The 26639-nt window shown below is 40.9% G+C and overlaps 2 protein-coding genes across 2 annotated transcripts in view; one reads left to right on the forward strand and one right to left on the reverse strand.

Moving 5' to 3' along the window:
* LOC136835483 (tax1-binding protein 3 homolog) overlaps positions 1-23354 on the forward strand; it is a 74046-nt gene extending 50692 nt beyond the window's left edge. Inside the window, exon 4 of the mRNA XM_067099060.1 lies at positions 22586-23354. Within this exon, the coding sequence (XP_066955161.1) occupies positions 22586-22735 (150 nt within the window). The 3' untranslated portion in view covers positions 22736-23354. The remainder of the gene's footprint in view (positions 1-22585) is intronic.
* A 1875-nt stretch (positions 23355-25229) lies between these two features.
* On the reverse strand, positions 25230-25877 carry LOC136837923 (protein FAM200B-like). Its single transcript, XM_067102796.1, has 2 exons — positions 25664-25877; positions 25230-25459 (listed from the first exon to the last, which is right to left on the reverse strand). The coding sequence occupies exons 1-2, from the start codon at positions 25875-25877 to the stop codon at positions 25230-25232; spliced, it is 444 nt and encodes a 147-aa protein (XP_066958897.1).
* Positions 25878-26639: the final 762 nt, after the last annotated feature.

Here is a 26639-nt window from a genome sequence, read left to right on the forward strand (position 1 = left end):
GAGAATTTGTCTGCAAGCCAGCATGAGAAAATATATTACTATATCATGTAGTCAAAATACTATGCACTTCATGCCAAACTCAAGAATTGTTAGGATTGGAATACATATAAAGAATGCACCGATTAATAGCTGCTACCAAATAAGGTTAGCACAGACAAGAGATGAAATATACCAAATCATGTACATGGGTGAGTATAAGAACTAACCATCCTCTTTTCAAGTTATGAGCACTTAACCAAAATTTAATGAGTTTTAAGAACTGTAGGAGCATACACAGTCATTTGGGGATTTCACTTCATTAACCCTACAACTTTATTACTACATGTTACTTTAGCCTAAAAGCTTGTCCTTAGTGGAATGAAGTTCTGATGTTCTCTGTCACATCCGAGTAGAATATCTCCATTTCAAGGCAGTTTAGTGTGAAATCTGTTATGGGAATTGCAGTAGTGTACTGTGAAACTTCATGAAAACGGATTTGTCCCTGTATTTTAAAACTAATGAAGGATGTTTAACCCTTAAATGCCGACTGGACGTATCGTACGTCGACTAAAATCGTCTGTCGGGTGCCGAGTGGACGTACGGTACGTCGACTACAAAAAATTTTTTTAAATATTCACGGAAAAATAGTTATAGGCCTAGTTTGCGAAATTTTATTTAAATCACGCCTTGAGGGATGCTGGGAGTTCACGGATCACGCTGTTGTTTTGCTTACAAGCGTTACCCAGCCGCGCATGCGCGAATTTCTTTCTTCTCGCACTACAGAGCATCAGCGATGCATCTCAGAAATTCTTTCGCCACTGTCGTAATTTTTGCACCGTTTTATATTAGCCGTTATATAAATTTTTATATATGAAAATGTGCGCAATTTCATGTAGAATAAAACAAAAAAAACCCATGGTTGTAGCTTTTATAAGTTTTGAAATATTTTCATATAAATCACGATAAGTGCCAAAATTTCAACCTTTGGTCAACTTTGACTCGACCGAGATGGTTGAAAAACGCAATTGTTAGCTAAAACTCTTACATTCTAGTAATATTCAATCATTTACCTTCATTTTGCAACAAATTGGAAGTCTCTAGCACAATATTTTGATTTATGGTGAATTTTTGAAAAAAAATTTTCCTTACCTCCGCGCGGTAACTGCCGAAAATTTCAGAAATTCTTTTGTCACTTTGTTGTAATTTTTGCACTGTTTTATATTAGCCGTTACATAAAGTTTTATATATGAAAATGTGTGCAATTTCATGTAAAATACAACAAAAAACAACTCATGGTTGTAGCTTTGATCAGTTTTGAAATATTTTCATATAAATCACGATAAGTGCCAAAATTTCAACCTTCGGTCAACTTTGACTACAACAAAAAACAACTCATGGTTGTAGCTTTGATCAGTTTTGAAATATTTTCATATAAATCACGATAAGTGCCAAAATTTCAACCTTCGGTCAACTTTGACTCAACTGAAATGGTCGAAAAACGCAATTGTAAGCTAAAACTCTTACATTCTAGTAATATTCAATCATTTACCTTCATTTTGCAGCAAATTGGAAATCTCTAGCACAATATTTCGATTTATGGTGAATTTTTGAAAAAACTTTTTCCTTACGTCTACGTGCGGTAACTCGGCCGAAAATCTCAGAAATTCTTTCGTCACTTTGTCGTAATGTTTGCACAGTTTTATATTAGGCATTACATAAAGTGTTATACATGAAAATGTGCGCAATTTCATGTAGAATACAACAAAAAATAACTCATGGTTGTAGCTTTTATCAGTTTTGAAATATTTTCATATAAATCACGATAAGTGCCAAAATTTAAACCTACAGTCAACTTACTCAACCGAAATGGTCGAAAAATGCAATTGTAAGCTAAAACTCTTACATTCTAGTAACATTCAATCATTTACCTTCATTTTGCAACAAACAGGAAGTCTCTAGCACAATATTTCGATTTATGGTGAATTTTTGGAAAAAATTTTTTCCTTTCCTCCGCGAGCGGTAACTCTGCTGAAAATCTCAGAATTTCTTAGTCACCTTGTCGTAATTTTCGCACCATTTTATATTAGGCCTTACATAAAGAATTATACATGAAAATGTGTGCAATATCATGTAGAACACAGCAAAAAATAACTCATGGTTGTAGCTTTTATCAGTTTTGAAATATTTTCATATAAATCACGGTAAATAGAAAAAATTCGACCTTCGGTCAACTTTAACTCGACTGAAATGGTCGAAAACTGCAATTGTAAGCTAAAAGTCTTACAGTCTAGTAATATTCAATCAATTACCTTCATTTTGCAACAAACAGGAAATCTCTAGCACAATATTTCGATTTATGGTGAATTTTAGAAAAAACTTGTTTTTACGTCCACGCGTTACAAATTCATGCATCATTTTGTGATAATATTTTCTCTGTGTTGCTTTGATCATTGTACAATTTGTTATATACCAAAATCATCGCAATTTAGTGTACAATACAACGAAAAAAAAATAACTCTTTAGCTTTAACTGTTTTGCTCACAGCGCGATTTGTATACAATTATATATGAAATTTTTTTTTGCGCTGTCATATATTCCAATATTTATATATGATAATATTTTTTCATTTCTGATGGTTGCATACTAAACTTCAAGCAATGACAAAAAAGGAGCCAAAAATGAACTCTTAATCTTGAAAACTAAGCGTGCTGTGATTTTTAACAAAAAAACTTTTTTTCCGCTTCGGTGCTAACTCCCGAACGCCACCGGCATACGACAGACACTTTTGTAAATAGAGGCTCGGCGTTTAAGGGTTAATAAATGTTTCTTTTGAAGATACCAAGATAAAATCTCTTCTGTTACTTTGGAAGAATAACTTTACATATTTCCTTTCACTTCACTAACTTTTTCATGTTTCTTTGGAATAAGGCAGATACTGTAGTTGTATAACATTGAAAACAAAAGACTGCCTCTTGTTAGTTTTAGTCATCTGAAAGCAAAAACAAACTGCTTACTTTGCATTTTGTGTTCTAACTTAACCCCATATTTTACTTTTAAGAAATCTCTCTTTGTGTTCAAAAACACTGAAGACCTTCATTAGTCTTTATAAAAGTGCAGGTTTATCTGTATTAAGCCCGAAAACAAAATGGTAATCCTTGAGATAATTTTTGCCATAGCAGACTCATTTTTAATGATGAGAGTATTAGATATGAGTTACTCGGTGATAATTAGCACCAACTCCTTGCTTGCCTACTCATCATCATCATCATTTTTACATCGGCTTTTCCCTGCATGGGCTTGGACGGACACAAAATGAATTCCCTACATTCTTCTCTGTCTTATGTTCTGAATGCCCATCAGGTCTAGGTCAATTTTAATCCTATTTTTCTATGATTTCCTAGGTCTTCATCCTGCTACTTCTATAACTATTGCTTTTCAAATCAACTGCTACTCATCCCCTCTCAACACAACCTCTATTCCAGCTTCTTGATTCCAAATCTCTTCCCCAGTTCCTCATCCATAACATGATTCCCCCACTATACTCTGACTATGAATCATAAGAATTCTATGGTCACTTTTTAAAAAATCACAATTTTCCTTGGTGCCCATGTTCTGCTACCAAGTGTGGCACTTGCCGTATGCACCAATGATAAATTTTAGACTTACAATTGATACATATTTGTTACCTGATACACATGCTATGATGTAATGTATGCAAACCAGCCCATAAGAACAGAAAATTAATTTCAAAGTATCAAAATCAAAATTCAATTTAAATCCACCATTACATAAAAATGAAAAAGGCACTAAATAACAGATGGTGTGCAGAGAAAACATAAGCTTGTGGTTTGTCACCAGTATTCCAGTTCTGAGGTGTTACTGAACAAAAAGACACTAACCTGCACAAAGTCCTCTTAGAGGAATGTTCTTTCTATCCAGATGTGTTAGCTTTCGAGGATGATTTCTTCTTATAACTTCTTCAAAGTACTAGATGCTTTCCTTGTCTTTGGGATGACAAAACCTTTTTGGCTATGCCTCCTACTGTGGTGAGACTGTTAAACTTATAGCTTCATCAAAGTAGATGCTTTTCTTGATCTTTGGGATGACAAAACCTTTTTGGTTATGCCTCCTACCATGACAAGGCTGTTAAGGTGTCATGACAGCATAGCTTTCAGATGACTTTTTTATCTCCCCAGAACTGTCTAAGTTTCTTGATCCCCTCCAGCTTAATATATATCTGTCAAAAAAGATTCAGTTAGGCTCAAATGTTACACCACCTACACTACAAGAAGTACTGAGAGAGGTTAGAAATATAAGAAACCATGTATACATGTAGAAATATAAATTTTTATAGTAAAATTAATTTGGATACTGACCTACTCTTAAGGATAGCTGTATCTTGGCAAAGGTTGGCACCAAGATGAAGCTACCTTTAACGTTAGGTAAGATTCATCCCAGATAATTGTCTTAAATGTTTGCTTCTGTCACGTAAAGCAAACAGTCTTCCATAATGATATTCAAGTAACATTTGCTGAAATTATTTAAAACGAGCATACACTGAAATGTAGCACTGTAGATTCCTCATTTAGGTATCAGGCCAAAGGGAAATGGCAATGAAGCAGTCATAGCTGCAACTACTGTATTGTGACATAGGTCCAGTGTCACCGTTCTAGTTATTAATTATTTCAAATTTCTCAAAATCTATCACCTTTATGGACTAATGAATCTGGAAATATTGAAATAAATCCAATTATTGTTGGATTATGGCTTTCTTCATACAAAAATAGCACTATACACTTAAACAATTTAATCTTGTCTTCAAGTTGGTTACACTTGTTTGAACCAAGGTTATTAGATATTAGCCAACAGGGTCTAAACCTTGTATGTAGAAAATGCAGGTACTAACAGTTGAAAATATTTCAGGGGAATGTCCAAAGTCAAACAATAGGTAATACCAAGTCTTGGATAAGAATTTTAACTTAAATTGTTTGATTAAACAACTAGCCAACAAAGAAAGAAATCAACCATCTTACTGATTCTTTTACATCTTTCCACTTTTATCATCTTCTAAAATCAAGATTCTTTTTCATGACTGTGATAGATATTTGGTATATACAGTACAGATTTTGCTCTGAAATGAATACTTTTTGCATGGCAAAACAAGTTTCTTCATATAAATCCATTAATCATATACTTAATGTATAAGGCTACATTACAAACCCACGATGTTCCTAGGATCACAATTCTTCTATCACAGGTCTTTTGTCCATCAGACAGGAGGTATTCTCAAAATTTATGCTCAATCTGGACCTTCAGTTATGTATTAACCCCATTCATTATACTCCAGAATCATATTACACTGGAAGCCAAGATGCTGAAGGTCTCTGTGTTTGCGTAAGTCTCTAGGGTCCAGCAGAGTACATGGGACTTAAGGAATTAGGAAACAAGCCTCTAGTAGTTTCTTATTAGGTAAAAGATAAAATTGAAACTGTAAAGCCAAGGTTGTTCTTTAATGAGACAAAATACCCTTCTCAGTAGGTGTCTAGGAGCATCTAATAAGTAGGGAGAATTTTCATCTGCCTGTAGCTTGTGATAGGTATAGATCCATGGTGAAGATTAGCAAACACTTGGCTGTAGCCAGAAGAAATTGAGAGGAACAATCATCAGCACAGTCTACCAAGAAGGAAGGTCATCCAGAAAGGAGACAACTGTGGCCCTTGTCCTGCCTATTCACATGCTTTTAGTTGGCTGGTAACCTAAAGCAAGTATGACCAAGGACCAACAAAGAGCTAGTCTTTTTCACAGACTCTTGAAGCCAGTTGGATTGTCAGTTGTATGTTTCTACAGGTGCAGTCCATTGACTACAGCTGATAATTGTTCTTGCCTGTCACTCCAGGTGCAAACACAAATGAGTATGGAGTGGGTATGGTTGCACACAGGTAGAATAGTTGGAGAGATGAGCAGCCTGTTGATCCACTATTGATGACAAGAAGTGGGCATGGCAGGAAGCAGGCCTGACCCAGTGTGGAGTCTGACAATCCCTGGGCAAGGAGAGTGTGTAGCAGTTGGGACTGTACTAGGCTGGTCATATGGTTAGGTGGCAGAACTCATACTGTGCATTCAACCTTGGTAAGAGGAGCTTGTGACCTGTACTAAGTTGCCTGCCTGGCACTGTGTCCATGTCCACCTCTTCTGTTAGTCATTGCACCTATTGCCTCCTGGGCTCATGACCCTGGCCAAGATACGGGTGGAGTGAATGAGGATCAGCAGAGAACAGACTGTGCTAAGCCATTATTTGAAGTTTAACATCCCTTACCAAGATTTAAGGTGAACACAACACCTGAAGATCAAAGCCTCTTAAGCACAGACAACACCCTTCAGCAGCAGAACATGTTAACAGGGCCACCTGGCACATCCTCCTTTATCTTATGGGCAGTGAACCAATGTGCCCGTAAAAAGGGGTTTTTGAGGCCCTCTGCAGAGGCAGATTGAGGTTCACAGACTATTAGATTTTAGCTGCTGACACAAATTAAGCTCTTTGTCTTTAGTTTATTGCAGACTTTGTTGACATGATACAGCAATTGTATTACTATGTTCTGCAATGAAACAATCAAATGAATAGGTCTCCAGATCAAAATAGGAATTGTACATGTTCCAGATTAGGTCTTCCCAAGTTCCAATAATTAATTCAGTATATATGAGTGAATTTTCTTACTATAATTTAAACCATTGTACAACTGTCTTGCTGAACTGCATATTGTACATCAACAATTTTAGGATTTTTCTTTCCAGACTTGAATGAAAACTGGCCTTTATTTACTTGGTTAAGAAATACTTTGGAGTTTCTAATATCAACCCTGAAAATATCTCAATGTGAAAATTGAGTGGCTAGCACATTTCTTTCGACTGTTGGTTTTCATTGCTTGAGTTCCATTTGGATGCTGATCATCAAGTCTGTTTCTCCTTATTTAATGGTTTATTTCAGCTCTAGCTGTACTTCACATAAGGGAATACCTTAATTATAAATTCCCAAAACAATCAAAACCAATGTAATCAGTAACTTTCGAGGTACTTTTCAGTTTTACCATGCCAAAATGGATCATTTTTAAATTTTATTGAATATATATTCAACATACCGGTAAGCTTAAAGAAAGATGAACTTACTAATGTACTGTAGTTCAAAATATGTCAAATAATGGGACTAGCATCAAAACGGCAAGTCATCTGGTCACTTCTTTTAATTACAATAGTAACAGTGTTCTGTAATACTCTTGGGACCAGATCTTTGCTAGGACTTCAGTCCTGAACTTCTTGCACCTTCACATAAACATAAACATTGTTTTTGTTAAGTAAGAGTTCCACCTTGCAAATGAGAATTTCTACAGTTTTCTTAATGTGTTGTTTAGATGCTGAGTACATTAATGAAATTTATCATAGGTGATGTTATAGTGAAATAGGACATTATGGCGTGATAGCCTCTAGATGACAAGTAATACTGTACTGTATAATGAATAAGTGGAAGATTGATGTATTATACTGATAACTGAAAAGCCAAAGGACCATGGCCTGTTTATGCATCTTAAAGGAAACAAAACAAATTATGAGAAAAATTCTCCAAAATAGTGCAATGAAGTTAAAATTTGCAAATTATAATTTTTACTAAGACTTACATACCTTGTTCATTGCGAGGCCTAGTAAGAATGATAAATTCTGGTTTTTGCAACTTTATAACTGAACTTATGTGTAATATTGGAAAAAAAACTTATGTGTTCCATACCTTTTCAGACTATTTAATAGTACAAGTAACTTTCCTGGAGTCCTAGAAAGAGTTGCTCTCATTAGTACAACCGTCAGTGTCCAGTCAGTACTGCCCAGTGGCACACCTGATAACTTTGGAGGTGTATTTTAGTTTTCCAAAGCACTCCAGTCTAATATCCATGTGTTCCCGAAACACAAAAATTCTAATTCCTTGAAGAAGACACGTTAGGTTATTTCTGAGGTCACAAGAAAAACTGTTTTCCTTTAATAGTTCCTAAGGCTGGGAAATAAGAAAACTAAAAATTATGCCAAGGTATGGCTCATTGAGGAGCTTGTATAGACAGACAGACAGACAGACAGACAGACAGACAGACAGACAGACAGACAGACAGACAGACAGACAGACAGACAGACAGACAGACAGACAGACAGACAGACAGACAGACAGACAGACAGACAGACAGACAGACAGACATGTACTTTTGTACAAGTTTTCTTACATTACGGTATTTTCGTGGGTTAAAATTAAAACTGTATTTAAAGGTGTCCACTCAATGTTTTTCAAGAGGTAAACCCAATAGGGATAGAGATGATGATATTACTACATAAATGATAATAATGTCATTTACCAATACTTTACTGGCCACTGATCATATCTCAGTCAAAAGTTAGGACTCAATGCAGGCCTTCAGCTAACTTTGATATTGCTATAAATTTATAAAATGACTACTGTATATGCCTTGCAGAAGGGCCTGGCAAAACTCATATAGCAACAGCTGCATGCATTACATTTACTGTATATATACAGTGAGAAGGAAGATATAACTAAAACTACAAATTTGCCATACCTCTATTATGAAGATATTTACAAAAATAAATGAAGAAAAATATACTGGATACTCACCATCTTTTATCCTCTTTCTTCTTGTGATGATGGCAATGTCAAGCTAAGGATCTCGTGACAACACTGCCAGAATCTTAATTTTGTTGCAGGGGAGCCTGGAACCTTTTTTTCCTCTTGAATTCATCAATCTGTTTTTGCAATCATTGTAAAAAATCTGCGATCATATGGTAACTTCTATTCTATGTTATGCATGTAGGTTGTTTTTTGTACTTAGGTTTGCGTGTAATCTACAATACTTCACAGACTTTTTGTAAGTCAACATTTTTTCTTGTTCCAAACTTAAAGTAGAGACTTCATAATAATCTTTTGCATGACTTCTTCTGGTTCCATATTCACTTAACTGTAAAAGCAGAATTACCAGTAAGTAAATACTGTAATATAAAAGTCAGCCAACGGCCGTGACAGTTCTTTGTTGCCCGACTGTATGGTCCAGTGGTTAATTTTTGGATAATTGTTGCTAAATCTAAGTTCCAATTGCCTAAAAAATGGGATGGTTTGAGAAAACACAGTGAGTTCATGATATACCAAACAAGTTATATTTCTGAAAGTTTGTTAAATTTGTAAAAGGATAGTACTGTACATCTCTTGTATATGTTCTTTTTGCATTTTTAAAATAAGTTCTTAACCCAAGTGGCTTGAAATTATTCCTACAATAGACTGTCTATATTAGGCTGCCTTGTGACTAATTTGTTTGCCTAACAAAAGACCGATCCATGTTGAACTGCAAATGAAAATGAAAAAAATACTCTTTGGTATTGAAAAGTCTACCAAAAAGGTTCAAATATACTTAATACAATTATTGTAAGTTTTGTATAAAATATTTGCTGAAATATTTTGATGAATTCAGTTTTGCAAAAAGTACTGGATACCAACGCTGGAGAAAAAATTCACGCTAACCTTGTTTCTTAATATAAAATTTGCAAATCACTTTACCATGCTGATGAAGAACAAATTTATCAATGCTGCTCTAATTCTGATGTAGCAACAGAACTGCATGATTCTTCTTTCTGGATGCACAGTATCTAGAAGAAAAAAAAAGTTATACTTCAGGCCTCACAGTTAAGATACAGACTATCCAGAAGGGTGTTGACAGGTACAAGACCAGTTGTTTGTAAATTATAGTATAGTGAACCTAATTATTATGAAATTGCTGTTGAATGTAAACGTATACTTCCATAGCCTTTAGCATAAATTGTATGGTTTTGTATATCATTCTGACTGAGGGCAACATTAGGGTTCACATTCATATATAAATGAGAGTTTAGTGTTATTAGTTTAAGACTGATAGTTGAGTGCATTACTGAACACAGTATGTGATGGCATTAGTTGTAAATAGAAGACCTTGAATGATTGATAAAGTCCTTCTCTTCCTTCCTCAAAAAACATGTTTACACTCAAATGTAATATATATTTTTGCAAATGGTTCCTGAAGCCACCATTATTCATGTTTTCAAATATTCTGGAAAAGATTAACAAACAGAATGAGAAATACACTACTGAAAGCACACAATTCTTTACTAGTCTTAAGCAACATGGAAGTTTGCTTGCAACAATTGTGATGCCTAAATTTTGGTTTTAATGATGTAACCAGGACTGGAAAATGATGACTTGATTTCAAGTTAGAAACATTTTAAGAAGTACAGTAATATATAATTTGTAACTTGGTTCTTTATGGATCTAAAGTGATATAAAAGGTAAAAACAAAATTAAAGATATTAAAAAATCTAAAACATGCTAATCAAGTTTTCTTATATTTTCCAGCTCTGCTAACACAATGGCAATATAGTTTATATGATTTTAATAGTCCTTGTATGCTAGCTGAATACAGACTACAGCAGTTATTACAGTGCCACTCATAGCAGCCTTATTAAAACAAAGGGCTTCTCATACGTTATTTTTAAACTTTTATGGATAACATGAACGTGTATAATACTTTGATCAGTGAGGTTAGCCTGTTGCTAGTAAGCGAGATGTATTACATTAAACCCACAGGAGACCACTGATGTGACTAGGATTTGTTCTAGAAGAAATTTTTTTCTGTGCCTGTCAGTACTTGGCAGCCATTATAGGACAGAAACGCTGAATTGTTTCATTTACTACAGATTATAGATGCAGTATAGTGTACTAACAAAGTACAACTTGCAATTCATTTGCTTACTGCATATATTATTAAAGTGAATACTGTGCTGTGTATGCTCCGAGAGGTATTTCGAGTACTGTCCCCTGTCCCCTGATTCAGGAAAATAACTATAGTGTAATACTCTATCAATTTATTTCTTCGCTTGACTCAAACACGGAAGTAGGAATGAAATGCTGATGTAGATGTCCATTTTTTTCTCTATTCAGAAACCCATTGTATCTGTGGCTGTGTGCAACTGTCTTGCAGTTACTGTATTCCACTGTATTATCTGAGATAGCAAAGGACAGCTGACACTTTTCCTCAAATTGTAAAGAAAGCAGATTTAAATATGTAAACTGCCAGGTAGTTACTATTCATGGCATCAAAAATACCAGTTCTGTGAACACGATCAGAAATATGGACAAATAGTAAATATGCTATGTTCAGTACATTCATGTGGTGTTTGCGCTCATTATACCATATTTTACATGAGTTATAAAAAAATTTTTTTTTTGCATTTCCTTAACATTTCCTCATGTTGAAAAAGTTACACTCTAGCAGAAAAATGTTTTTAGTTAAAATGTCAGCATCAATGTAATCCATTGTTACCCCATTATCTTGTAGGTGTCAGAGTAATCGAGTAATCTTATCTTATCAAGTGTATGGAATGATTTATAAGTGGTAGCTCAAGACAAAGTGAGTGGATTTTTGACTAATTGGCTCACATGTCAAATGCAATATACCACAAAAATATTCTGTCTGCTTTTCTTTTCAGAGTTGATATGGCATGTTCAAGCTGCTTTCAAATAAATATGGTAATGTTAAATGCTTAACTCTTTTCCATTTTCCTTTCTGTCTAAAAACTAGATGCATAAGCTTCTTCATTAAAATTCCTATACTTTCTTGAAATGATTAAGGCTGGAGTGCTTCGTTCTATAAATATGCCACAAGGATACAAAATGGTTAGAACATAAAAAGAGGTTTCATTTATGGCATGCATACTATTTGAAAAACCCACAAACTCATGTAAAAGGTAGATGTAAAAATGTATCAAATTAATGGAAATCTACTATGAACACCGGTACAAACAGAATAACACTAATAAAATCAACTTTTAAATTATGGAGTTTGGCTATTGAACAGCAATTGTATCAGCTTCAAAAATCAGATCTGATCCATGCTAAAGAAATTCAGTGTTCACACTAGTTTTTTATGTGAGTAGGAAAACATGAAGTACAAGCACATAAAGTTGCTGATAGAAATAATAAGATCTTAATTCACAGAAGCAGCCTTCACGACCTTTACATTTAAATCAAGGTATTTTAAATCTATTCCAAGTAAAAAAAAACTTGTGTAAGGACATCAAATCGTCTTCCATTCTTGTGTTTCATTCCTCCTATGTACATTAATCATGTCATATATGTTACTTGTTATTATTTCAGATTCTTTATATATCTCACTGTATGCATCATTGTACGGCCTTTCCGCCGGTATATATATCTCTGCCTTTTACGGGTTCTGTAATGGATTATATATGTCTTCTTATGCTTGTTAACAAACACAATTTCTGTATGGACGCAGTGGGGGGCCTCAGGTCGCCCGCTACCTTTCCGTCCGCTTTTCGCATTATAAACACCTGTCGAGAATAATAAAGGATCAGTCTTTCACTTCTGACATTTCTTGAACCCCACTCTAGTGACCCTGGAGTGACAGGTAGCGCGGTTTTGGCCCAGCCACTAGCGGACTAAAAACGGCTGCAGCCTACCATCAGAGAGACTAGCGGACTAATTACGGCGTCAAAGTTTAGGCCTTTGACAGCTCCCTCCCTGGTGGAAACCGTGCCATTAATGGACTAAATACAGCGTACCCAAAAAGGGCATGTTTTGGCACTTTGTTCGACCACTCGAACAATCAGCACCATTAACGGACTCAATACAGCGCACTTTCCCGCGTTTGGTGCATGAGTAGTAAAGATGTCAGAAGCTGAACTTCAATGCGAACCCGCAAGCATTGTCTGTTAGCCCCTCTCACCAACAAAGCCAGACGCGGTAAAACTTCCTCCGTTTTTGCGGCAGAACACGGCATTATGGTTCCTGCGCGCAGATGTGCACTTTCACGTGGCGCGCATCTCAGACGATGCTATCAAATCCGATGTCACCTTGACGGCGCTCCCAGAAGAGGTGTTCAACAGAAACTCCCCCTGGCTCGACACGCAGCCTGACAACGTTACATATGCGGCCTTAAAGGATAAACTCATCCAAACTTACTCCATGCCTGTGATCGAGAGAGTGCAGCACGCGCACTCTACCTATTATCCCAGTCCCTAGGAGAAGCATCACCCAAGGAAGCCTGGGACGAACTTCGGGGGTTGGTAACACTGCCAGGCCGTGACAAAAATGGGAGGAAGAGGAAGGTAGACTTAACGAGAGCGATCTTCCTTCGGCGCCTCACACAGGAAGTTAGGGGTCAGATAAAAGACGCAGACGCCCTCGACAGGGACGACTTAGTCGACGTTGCCCAGAAAATATACGAGGCCACCAAGGCCTCGAAACACGCTGCCGCCCTGGGAGCCTGCAGCCTGATGGAGGACAAAGACAACAGCGGAGACATCAATGACATTTACGGGAAGAAGACACCATTCAGGGAACACAGGACATGGTCAAACCCGGCGTGGTGCTTCTTCCATAGAAAATTCGGTACCAACGCCAGAAACTGCAAACCTCCCTGTTCCTTTACAAAAAACAACAAAAGCGGCCACAATTAACACCAGTGGCCATGAAATCCAGCTTCCCCCAACCAGCACGCTTCTTTATCAAAGACGAAATTCCGGAACGACACCTGCTGGTAGATACGGGAGCAATGCAGTCGGTCTTCCCACCATCCGAGGAAGATTTAGAAAAGATACCTGACTCAATACACACCCTCATAGCAGCAAACGGATCTCCCATCCGCACATATGGTACAACGACCTGGACTATCTCAATTCTGGGCCACAGATACCACTGGCCCTTCGTCATCACGGAGGTCAAGTTCCCCATGCTGGGCGCAGACTTCCTAGGGCACCACGGACTTCTGGTCGACGTCAGAAGACAGCACCTCCTCGACACAGGAACCTGCCACTCCCATCAGCTCTCCACCGGACCTGGAATGCCCGCCATCTGCCCCACAGCCCCCAACAGTTACACGTCCCTCCTACAGGAGTTCCCGGTATGTCCAGGAGCTACACTAGTCACCAGGGGCTTCAGCAAAGCACGGCATCTTCCATCATATCACCATGATGGGCCCACCGACCCATGCCAAGTTCCAACGACTGTCCCCCACAAAAGTTACAAGACGCCAAACAGGCCTTCGCAGAGATGGAACTTATGGGCATCTGTAAAAAAAGCATCAAGCCCGAGGGTGTCTCCCCTCCACATGGTAAAGAAGTCCGATGGTTCATGGAGGCCCTGCGGGGACTATCGGCACTTGAATTTACTGACAACACCAGACCACTACCCCCTCCCTAACATTCAAGACCTGACGGGCGCCCTCCACAGCGTGAAGATTTTCTCCAAGATGGACCTGCTGAAGTCATACTTCCAAGTCCCTGTGCATCCTGACGACATCCCAAAAACTGCCATCATCAGGCCCTTCAGGACTTATACATTCTCCCATTCCACCTTCGGTCTCAGGAACGCAGGTGCCACATTCCAGCGCCTGATGCACACCATCTTGTGGGATCTGCCTTTTTGCATCTGCTACGTCGACGACATTCTCATCTTCTCCAGGTCCCCAGAGGAACACCTTCCCCACGTCCGCACCATCCTGAAATGCCTGCAGGACAAATCATTTTCAGAACAGAGAAAGTAGACTTCCTCAGGCACGAGATTTCACCAGCAGGAATGCGGCCCACGGCCTCTAAAGTAAAAGCTACAGAGAATTTCCCGAAACCACAAACCATCAAGGCCCTTCAGGAGTTTCTCGGGATGATAAACTACTACCAACATTTCATCCCAGACGTCGCCCACACTATGTACCCCCTGACATCAATCCTGAAGGGCAAGCCAAAAACACTGACCTGGGAGGCTCTGCAACAGCAGGCATTCATAGAAACAAAGACAGCCCTCGCCAATGCCACTACCTTGACTCACCACAACCCTGCAGCCGCCCTCAGACTGACAAGGGATGCCAGCAACATCGCCTGCGGCGCAATACTCGAGCAACTGGTGAACTGCGCCCCCCAACCCTTGGCCTTCTTCAGCCACAAGTTTTCGCCAGCAGAGACCCGCCACAGCGCCTTCGACAGGGAGCTGCTGTCTATCTACCTGGCCATGAGACACTTCAAGTACCTGCTGGAGGGCACCGAATTCATGATCCTAACAAATCACAAACCCTTGGTGCACGCACCTGCAAAGCCAGGAGACGCGTGGTCTGCAAAGCAACAGCAACACCTGATCGCCATCTCTGAATTCGGGCGCACCATCAACTACGTCCCTGGCAGGAAGAACCCAGTAGCCGACGCCCTGTCGAGAGTAGAAATCAATTCCCTTCACCTCGGCATCGACTACGAAGACCTGGCAAAAGAAAAAGCAGCAGACCCAGAGATGGCAGACTACAGAACGGCAGTGATGGCTCTTAAGTGGGCAGATGTGTCCTTAGGAAACTCGAACACAACTCTTCTCTGCGACACCAGCACAGGCCACCCCCACCCCCTAGTACCCACCTCGAGGAGGAAGCAGGCGTTCGACATAATCCACGGTCTCTCCCATCCATCAGGGCGCACAACAGTGCGCCTCATGACTGACAAGTTCGTCTGGCATGGCATCAACAAGGACGTCCGACAGTGGGCAAGGAGCTGCATCCCATGCCAGGCAAGCAAAACATCCCAGCACACAGAATCCGGGGTCGGCAACTTCCCCTAGCCTCGTCGGCGCTTCGGCCACATCCACATCGACGTCATTGGGCCTCTTCTGCAGTCGGGAGGAGCCAGATACCTCCTGATGATCATAGACCGCTCCACCCGCTGGCCCGAGGCAACCCCCATGAAGGAGGCATCAACAGCATCATGCGCAGAGGCCCTCCTCTCCAGTTGGATCAGCCGTTTCGCAGTGCCAGACAGCATCACTACAGACAGGGGTCCAGCCTTCCTGTCAGAGCTCTGGGTCTCCTTGGCACGCCTGATGGGTACAACACTACACAGCACAATGGCCTACAACCCCACAGTGAACAGCATGGTCGAGAGGGTGCACCGCTCTCTTAAGGCAGCCCTCATGGCATGTTGCACCAACAAGAGGTGGAAGGAACAGCTCCCCTGGGTCCTGCTGGGTCTCCGCACTGCACCGAAAACAAATGGCGATGCCTCCCCTGCTGAGAAAGTGTACGGGGAGACACTGGCCGTTCCCAGAGATTTCTTCATGCCGTTGGCCGATGGCGCCGACACCCCCCTCCCGAGGTTGAGGGAACTCACACAGAAGTTCGCGCCCTGCCATAAGACCTTCATTGACAGACCCACCACCTACAGCCCACCCGCCTTAGACTCCTGCGCCTACGTCTTCGTCAGGGTGGACACCTGTCGTCTGCCCTTAACCAGGCCCTACAGGGAGCCCCACTGAGTCATCAGGCGGGCCGCCAAGGCATACCTCCTTGACATCCACAGGCGTGAAGACTGGGTCACCATCAACAGACTGAAGCCGTCATTCCCGTTGGACAATGAAGTACGCGAGGAGGCAGGCAAGCGCCCCAGAGCTCCCCCTCAGCACCTCCCCGCAGATACACCCGCCTCCCCCACCAAAGTGGGGTCCGGGGTGGCCCAGTAAACACATTGAGCCAACTCCAGATGTTGGTTCCTACCCAGCCCCCAGGTTCTCCAGGAGTAGGGGCCCACTCCAACTGCCTCAGCGTTTGTGTGATTACAGTAATGTTGTTTCATCCAATAATTGTTCCTCTAATTACTGTCTTCGGGGAGTATTGGTAAGGACATCAAATCGCCTCTCCATTCTTATGTTTCATTCCTCATATGTACATTAATCACGTCATATATGTTACTTGTTGTTATTTCAGATTCTTTATGCATCTCATTGTATACATCATTGTATGGCCTTTCCGCCGGTAGATATATCTGCCTTTTACATGTTCTGTAATGCATTATATATGTCTTCTTATGCCTGTTAACAAACAATTTCTGTATGGATGCAGCGGGGAGCCTCAGGTCTCCTGCTACCTTTCCATCTGCTTTCTGCATTATAAACACTTGTTGAGAATAATAAAGGATGTCTTTCACTTCTGACATTTCTTGAACCTCACACTTGCAATAACCTTGATGATTTCATGGTTAGTACATGAAAATTATATCTTTCACAACACTGAATACTTGTTGAGGCATGGATATTGCAACTGCTTGGTGAACACTGTATATGCTAAAGCTTTGCAAAGCTATACAAATTGTGATACAAATTGTGAGGACAAAAAGGTCGAATTGGGTATTAACTGATTTATTTACCTGGGTTCAGGTATACATTGCAGAGTGCAGATGGAAAAGTAGTGCCCGACCTCTGATTGCCTTGACTCGCACTCTGAGCAATTTGTGTTTGTTGACAGTCAAACAAATGGCAATATTAAGAGACATAATATACATACAATGATAAAATATATATTGGCAGAAAGGCCAGGAAACTCTTCATATGAATCTTTACATGAGATTCTTGACATGTTAACAAGTGTGATGCATGAACGTGATTGATGCAAAATGAAGAGACATCTGACGTCTTTACAAGTACTTCCCCCCAAAAGACAATTATTATGAAATAATGATTGGAAGATTTCTTGAAATCAATCACGGAACCTCTTTGGGAGCAGGAGCCAGCCCCAAGTTCTTGATACCTGCAGACATGGGGCGGCTTCGACTGCTAAATTGCCCGGCGGTTTTGTCGAGTGGATGAATTCCTTAGTGTGGCCCTTGGGACGTCCTCGACCGCGTTTCGGGGTGCCGATGGGTTCATCCGAAGCCTTGTTTTGTGGAGGAATTCTGGGATGCCTGCCGGTTTCCTCCTGAGTTCCGCTGTCCATCAGGAAGGCAGGCTTTAGCCTGTCGACAGAAACCCAGTCTTCCCGCCCGTGGATGTTGGCGAGGTAGGCCTTGGATGCCCTACTGACAACATGGTATGGGCCTCTGTATGGTCTAGCCAAGGGTGGGCGGTGGGCGTCGATCCTGATGAAGATGTGCGTGCAGGAATCCAGGCCTCCTGGGCTGTAGACTTGGGTCCTGTCAGCGAAAGTCTTTCGGCAAGGAGCGAACCTCTTTGCTATTTCCCTCAGCCTTGGAAGGGGCGTATCTGAGACGTCCAGTTCCGTGGGGAAGAACTCTCCCGGCATGGCCAGTGTTTCGCCGTAGAATTTCTCTGCGGGAGATTCATCGCCATTTGCCCTTGGTGCGGTGCGGAGACCCAGCAGGACCTAGGGGAGCTGCGCCTTCCCATTGTCATCGGTGCAATGTGCCATTAGGGCTGCCTTCAATGAACGGTGGGTCCTTTCCACCACACCGTTGGCCGCAGGGTTATATGCCATCATACTGTGGAGAGTTGTCCCCATCAGGCGTGCCAGGGAGACCCAGAGCTCCGATAAGAATGCCGGGCCTCTGTCTCTAGTGATGCTGTCGGGCACACCGGATGGCTTATCCAACTTGACAAGAGGGCTTCTGTGCAGGCACTCATTGATGCTTCCGTCATCGGGGTTGCTTCCAGCCATCTTGTGGAACGGTCTATGACCGCCAGGAGGTATCTGGCGCCCCCTGATTTCGGCAGAGGCCCTACAACGTCTACATGGATGTGCCCGAAATGCCGACGTGGTTGAGGGAAATCTCCGACACCTGATTCCGTGTGCTGGGTGATTTTACTCGTCTGGCATGGTATGCAGTTCTTTGCCCACTCCTGAACATCCTTCCTGATACTGTGCCACACGAACTTTTCTGTCATCAGGCACGCTGTTGTTTGTCCTGATGGATAGGACAGCCCGTGGATGATGTCGAATGTCTGCTTTCTCCTCGATACGTGTATCAGGGGGCGTGGGCAGCCAGAGCTGGTGTCGCAGAGAAGTGTTGAACTGGACCCACGTATTGGCACGTCTTCCCACCTTAGTGCAGTGATTGCCGTGTGGTAGGCTGCTGTTTCCGGGTCCACAGCTTGTTCCTTCGCCAGGTCCTCATGGTTTATGCCCAGGTGGACTGAATTTATCTCGACTCTTGATAGGGTGTTGGCCACCGGGTTCTTGCTGGGGACATAGCTAATGGTGCAGCCAAACTCGGAGATAGTGGCCAGGTGCCACTGCTGTCTTGCCAACCTTGTGTCTCCCGCCCTCGTGAATGCCTGCACCAACAGCTTGTGGTCTGTCAGGATGGCGAAAGTGCTGCTGTCCAAGAGGTACTGAAGTGCTGGCCAGCTTGGTAGATTGCCAGCAGCTCCCTGTCGAATGCACTGTAGCGGGTCTCCAGTGGCTTTAACTTGCGGCTGAAGGAGAGGCTTTAACTTGTGGCTGAAGGAGGCCAGAGGGCGGGGGGAACCGCCTACTACCTGCTCTGGCACTGCTCCGCAAGCAATGTTGCTGGCGTCGGTGGTAAGTCTCAGGGGGGTGGGGGGGTTGTGATGTGTTAAGGTGGTGGCTTTGGCGAGGGCTGCCTTCGTCTGTTCAAACGCCTGCTGCTATGGAGCTGCCCACGTCAGAGCTTTCGGCTTCCCCTTCAGTACTCCTGTTAAGGGATACATGATGCAGGCGATGTCCGGTACAAAGTGACGGTAGTAGTTGACCATGCTGAGGAACTCCTGCGGGGACTTAATGGATTTTGGTGTTGGAAACTTCTTCACTGCATCCACTTTGGAGGCCATGGGGCGGACACCTGCCGGAGAGATCTCGTGTTCCCAGGAAGTCTACCTTTTCCACTCCGAAGGTACACTTGTCAAACCTGACAACCAAACTGTTCTCCTGCACCTGCTTCAGCACAGCCTGGACGTGGAGCAGGTGTTCCTCCGGGGACCTGGAGAAGATCAGCATGTCGTCTATGTAGCAAATGCAGAAAGTTAGGTCCACCAAGATGGTGTCCATAAGCCGTTGGAATGTGGCCCCGGCGTTCCTGAGGCCGAAAGTGGAGTAGGAGAAGGTATATGTTCCAAACGGCATGATGATGGCTGTCTTCGGAATGTCATCGGGGTGCACTGGTACCTGAAAATAAGACTTGAGCAAATTCATTTTTGTAAATACTTTGGCCCCGTGCAGGGCGCCTGTTAGGTCCTGCATGTTCGGCAAGGGATAGTGGTCCAGTGTTGTTAGGTTCAGCCGATGATAGTCCCCACAGGGCCTCCAGGGGCCATCTGGTTTCCTTACCATGTGGAGGGGGAATATTTCACTCGATGCCTTCCTGCAGATGCCCATCCGTTCCATCTCAGCGAAGGCTAGTTTACCATCTTGGAGTTATTTGGGTGGCAAGTGGCAGAATTTGGCGTGTGTTGGTGGGCCTGTCGTGGTGATATGGTGATGGATGCCGTGCTTGGCCTGGGCTCCCGGCAACCGACGCAGCTCTGGCTTGAAGACATCTGGGAACTCATGGAGGAGGGCGCTGTATTTGTTCGAAGAGATGGAGCAGACGGCGGGAATCCCCAGCCCAGTGGAGAGCGGTCGGGAGTGGCAGGTTCTGGTATCCAGCAGGCATTTTCGGCCGACGTTTACCAGAAGTCTGTGGTGTGCGAGGAAATCGGCGCCCAGGAGAGGAAACCTGATGTCCGCAAGGACAAAAGGCCAATTATATTTACGGCCCAGAATGCATATTCTGTGGGTCAAAGTTCCGTAGCAGCAGATGGGGCTTCCATTTGCGGCCAACAGTGCAGTTGCGGTGCTGGACGTGCGGTCGTGGTCCTCCCTCGACAGCAGAAACACCAATTGCATAGCCCTGGTGTCTACCAGCATCCATCGTTTCGATATGGCGTCGTGGATGAAGAATCTTATTGGCCAGGGCTCCTTAAGGTTTGCGGCCACTGCTGTTATTTGTGGCCACCTTTCTCGTTTTTTGTGAAAGAACAGGGGGGGCTCTGCAATATCTGGCGCTGCTTCCGAACCTCTGATGGAAGTAACACCAGGCAGGATTTGTCCACACCCTCTGCTGCTGTGGTGGCACCTTCTTTCTGTATACCGTGTTCGTGTCCTCTGCCTCGGCTTCTTCTGTTACCAGGTTACAGGCTGCGGGTGTTGAGGCATGTTCGGAGGCCTTGGTGGCCTCGTGGAGTTTGTGTGCAACGTTCACCAATTCGTCCATTGAAAGGGCGTCTGCATCCGTGATTTGCCCCCCTCATCTCCTGCGGAAGGCATCGCAGGAATATTTCTCACAACAAGCTGACTTCCTTCCTCCGACTGTCTACGTCGACACCCGGCAGCATCAGGAGACCTCGTAGTTTGTCCCAGACGTCCCTGGGTGATGCGTCCCCCAGGGGCTGGGTCTTCAGGTTGAGGGCGTGTTGGGCTCTGTCTGGGACAGGCATGGAGTATGTGTCAATGAGCTCATCTCGCAGGTCTCTGTACTTGACTTTGCCCAGCTGCAAGTCCAACCATGGGGTGATTTTGTTGAAGACCTCCTCCAGTAGCATTGTCATGGTTATGTCTGCCTTGGTCTCCTTGTCTGTAATTTTCGCCACTCGGAAATGGACATCTGCCCACAGAAACCAGGATGCGGTGTTTTGTCGCGAGAACGGAGGGAGTTTTATCGCCTGGCTTATTGCTGCCTTCGCAGACGAGAGAGGGATGCAGAGGATCTGCGAGTCCTTGGAATGACTTTCTACTTCAGTGTCTGACATTTTTCCTCACACCAAAACGCAAAATACACGCCGTATTTTGTCTGTTAATGGTGTTTGGGGCTCGTCAGAAGTCAATACTATACGCTGTGTGGTTCCATTAATGACTTCTGAGTACGGTCAACGTGAATCATAAATGGTGAGGCCAAACCGTTCGAGCATGCCAGAACATACCTGGAGGGGTACGCCGTAATTAGTCCATTAGTGGCGTGGGTGTTCTCCAAGGAAGGAGCTTTCAGAGGCCTAGACTTTTGTTGCTGTGTGGTTCTGTTAAAGGCTCCCTGAAGGTAAAGCGGCTGTAGTGAGTCCGTTAATGGCGAAGCCAAAACTGCTGTGTTTACCGTCACTCCTCGGGTCACCAGTTGTGAGGACAAAAAGGTCAAACTGGGTATTAACTGATTTATTTACCTGGGCTCAGGTATACATAGCAGAGTGCGGACGGAAACGTAGCGCCCGACCTCCGATTGCCGTGACCCACACTCTGAGCAATTTGTGTTTGTTGACAGTCAAACAAATGGCAATATTAAGAGACATAAAATACATACAATGATAAAATATATATCGGCGGAAAGGCCAGGAAACTCTACACATGAATATTTACATGAGATTCTTGACATGTTAATAAGCATGATGCTTGAACGGGATTGGTGCGAAATGAAGAGATGTCTGACGTCTTTACAAAATAATTAGGAGATACAATAAATAAATATATTTGCCATTACAGTACTTACCAAACCAGACACATTCACGTAGATTGGTTGGTTGTTTTAGGTTGTCAGTTTTTTGACAGTGGTGGGTCAAGGTGCTGAAGGAATTAAGAGGGATTAATGATATAAATGTTACATTTAGCAATAGAAATCACAACCAATTCCACAGCTAGACATCTATAAATAGTTTGGATGTATAACTATATTTAAAAATTGAAATTTCCAATTTATTAAAAGACTAAAAACTTGCCGTTAAGTTTATTTTTTATAGTTTTGCAGTGTTCTTGACAATATACGCAACTCTTTCCAGATATGGATAGCTTATATTCCAACTGTTGATCTCCTAGCATCATTGCGAGTCCCTGAAGAAGCATTTGCCACTTTTAAGTATTATTATGATCATAGTGGACACCACTGGCTTGATATTTTTAGTTCAAATGTTCAAATTTTGCAAAAATAAACTACACTAAGTTGATAATCCCATAGCTTGAGTAATCCTGATAACTGTTCGTCCATTACTTGCATACAATGATAATGATAGACTTAAACTATTCTGAGAAATAGGCATATCTGCTGCATGGGACCTCTGAGACAAAACAGCCTTTGGTTGACTTCCCTTTTCATAATAATTATATATTAAGCTTACACCTAAAGGTAATTTGAAGGGATGTCACTTCAAGGCTTACAGTAATAAATGCATCCAAAAAGTGTAAGGCAATCAAGAAAAGAATATTGTGGCATTTGAAATATTTGATATAGCAAGCTTGTTTACACGCTTGCTATATCAAATCTTGCTATATCAAAGCTTGCTGTAATATGCACAAACTAATAAGAAATTAAAATTGTAATAAAATAAATGGCAACAGAACCATAATTTATTTCAATAAACCTCATAGCTTCCAAAGTAAATATTTGTTTCATCAACAGGTAATTACCTTTCATATACAGTACATAATAGGTCATTTGTAGAAATATCCACAGTGCCTTCATATAATCAGACACAAACATAACCTATCCCATGATCTATACCAGGGTTCTTCAAACTTTTTCAGCCGTGACCCAGCTTTTGCTATGACATCATTCCCGCGACCCATACAGAAAAATATTGTACATATGACCAGAAATATCAATGAATACAAGGATAAAAACTGAAACATAATAACTGTTAAAAAGGCATTATAATCAGAATTATAAACATGTTATATATATATATATATATATATATATATATATATATATATATATATATATATATATATATATATATATATATATATATATATATATATATATATATATATATACATACATATATACTGTATATGTGTGTGTATATATATATATATATATATATATATATATATATATATATATATATATATATATATATATATATATATACATACATATATACTGTATATGTGTATATATATATATATATATATATATATATATATATATATATATATATATATATATATATATATATATATATATATATATATACATACATATATATATACTGTATATGTGTATATATATATATATATATATATATATATATATATATATATATATATATATATATATATATATATATATATATATATATATATATATATACATACATATATACTGTATACGTGTATGTGTATATATATATATATATATATATATATATATATATATAGTGTGCGTGTGTGTATGCAAACATAGAATAATTTCCACTCATTGGCAATTAGGCTTGCTTATTTGTTGTTATCCTGGACTAATTTGGCTTACAGGAAGATAGGGCGACACGCATACCAATGGTGGCATCAAGGCGATTTCTTTCCTTTGACTTTCACTCGGTTACGACTGAGAAACCAGCCTCACACATATACGTGGTTGTAAAAGGTAGCAACAAAATGACACTTTCTTTAATCAAGTTGGGATAGTCCTTGGAAAGGCCTAGCCAAAAAGAAGACAATGTTGATGTCTTGTGCCTCATTCTTAATGAGTTATTACTAGTTAGCCGGACAAACTCTTCTTCCTTACAAAGTGTTAAGTTTAATTCCACAACTGAATCTGGGTTCCCAAATACAAACGGATCTTTTACCCAGTATTTTTCTTTTAAATGGATAGTTTTTTCTTCTGAAAAATACTGTTCAAAGCTGGCTGACAGTGACTGAAGGTGTAGGTCTATATCTTTTTTTTTCTGCATACTTTCTTGATTTAAAAGGTTTTCCTCAATATGTTGTAGAAGTGTGGGGAACATGTAGTAAACAGGTTGGTTTGTTTTAACCCTTGCTTGTCAAATCTTTAGTGATTTCTTAAATGCCTGTGCTTCCTCGGTGTGTTTGAATATGCCATTCTCTTTTCCTTGTAGTTTTAGATTAAGTTCATTGAGCTTTGAGAAAATGTCTGCTAAATATAATTGCTGTGCAAGCCATTCATCCTTGATAAATAGCTCTGCCATTGGAGACTTCTTTTCAAGAAGGAATATATGTATTTCCATCCTTAATTCATATATCCTGGTTAGAACTCTTTCTTGAGATAGCCAGCTAACTTCAGTATGGTACAACAAGTATGAGTGATCAGCTCCCATTTCACAGCAAAGTTGTTCAAACAAACGGCTATTCAATGAACTTCCCTTGATAAGATTGACAAGTTTTACAGCTTCATTTAGAACATTTTTTAAGCTGGCAGGGATTTCTTTTGTAGCCAAAGCTTCAAGATGAATGAAGCAATGATTCCAAGTTACATAAATAACTGCAGCCTCTGATATCTTGCTCACAATACGAATATTTTTTCCTGTCATATTTGCTGTTCCATTTGTAGTGACACCCTTGTAGTTTGCCCAGTTGAATTTGTATTTTCCAGTTACACAGTCATTCAAAACTCTGAAGATCTCTGACCCTGTTGTGTGTAGGTAAGGTCAAGCAGCACAATATGTCCTCCAAGAAGTCATCTTCCTATGGATATCTCACATAAACCTGGAGTGTTGCACAATTAGCTATATCGGTACTTTCATCCCGCTGGATAGCATATTCTTCAACAGCCTGGAGGCGTGAAACCAACTGAAATTCCAAGTTTTCTGCAATATGCCTAATCCTCCGAGATACTGTTGTGTCACTGACAGGGACACATTTAATCTTCTCTGCTGATTTCTCATCAAGCACTGTAGTTACTATATCTAATGTAGCTGGAAGGATAAGTTGTTCACCGTAAGTATATGGCACTTTCTCTTTTGCTATTCGATAAGCAACTACGTAAGAAGCCAGTTGCAATTACTAAGGATTTTCAATGATAAATTAAATTTTTTTTTCTTTGAAAAAATCTACTGATTTTCCAACTAGTTCAACATGTTTCGATTCAAAGTGCCTCTTTAATTTTGAAGGCTTCATACTTTCATTTGCAAGAATTTCATTGCAAACGACACACTGTGGCCGAGGTTCTTGTTTATCTTTATCATACTTAATAAATCCATACTTCAAGAATTTTTCATTATATTGCCTTAGCCATAATTTCTTCTTAGCAGAAGGCTCAGAACAGAACAGGGCATAAGGCGGCGATGATGCCTCGCCCATACCGGTACGAGACATAGCAGGCTTCTCTGTCATTGGGTTCGTCTGTTTGCCTTTCTCGCCTGAACAAAAAGGCTTTGGTGCCTGAGTAGCAATGACACCCTTTCTGATAATAAATCGATCCATTTTATACGAGTGTGGTTGCATGAACTGTTATATAACTAAAGGAGACTCCCTAAAACTTAATGTAACTAATCATGTTCTGTTTCAAATGTGGAGGTACGCGTCGCAGGCTCACAGCTTACACGTTCCATTCATGTTCGCCACCCACACCGCCTCTGCGTCACCCAGCATATCTCTCTCTCTCTCTCTCTCTCTCTCTCTCTCACGAAAATAGTAGTTCTGATCATTATGATTAGACTCGGATATTCTTTAGGACTAGGTGGATCCACGTATGAATTCATATTTATCTTGCACGTACATAATAGTTTTTATTTTATTTATGTATTTCTTTTTGTGAGCCTGCGACCAAGTTTGGAGGACTTGGCGGCCCCGTAATGGGTCACGACCCGTAGTTTGAAGAACCCTGATCTATAGGCTACAGTGATGATTGCTGCATGTTGATAATTCATTACGATCATACTGGATGTAATCATCTGTAGAACGAAACCAGCTTGAATTATAAATGATTTCATCCCAGCCTAATGGAAAAACATGGCTATGAATTCTTTACATCATCATTATCTCAGCAGCTTGTTATATTTTCTTAATATGGCCACACCTTACCATACAAAGCACTGTAATTTAGTGGTGTGATCCTTTTCCTCTTTATGAAGAGAGAATAAAAAGAGATACTAA

This window comes from Macrobrachium rosenbergii, chromosome 4 (genome assembly GCF_040412425.1).
Source record: "Macrobrachium rosenbergii isolate ZJJX-2024 chromosome 4, ASM4041242v1, whole genome shotgun sequence".
NCBI lineage: Eukaryota > Metazoa > Arthropoda > Malacostraca > Decapoda > Palaemonidae > Macrobrachium > Macrobrachium rosenbergii.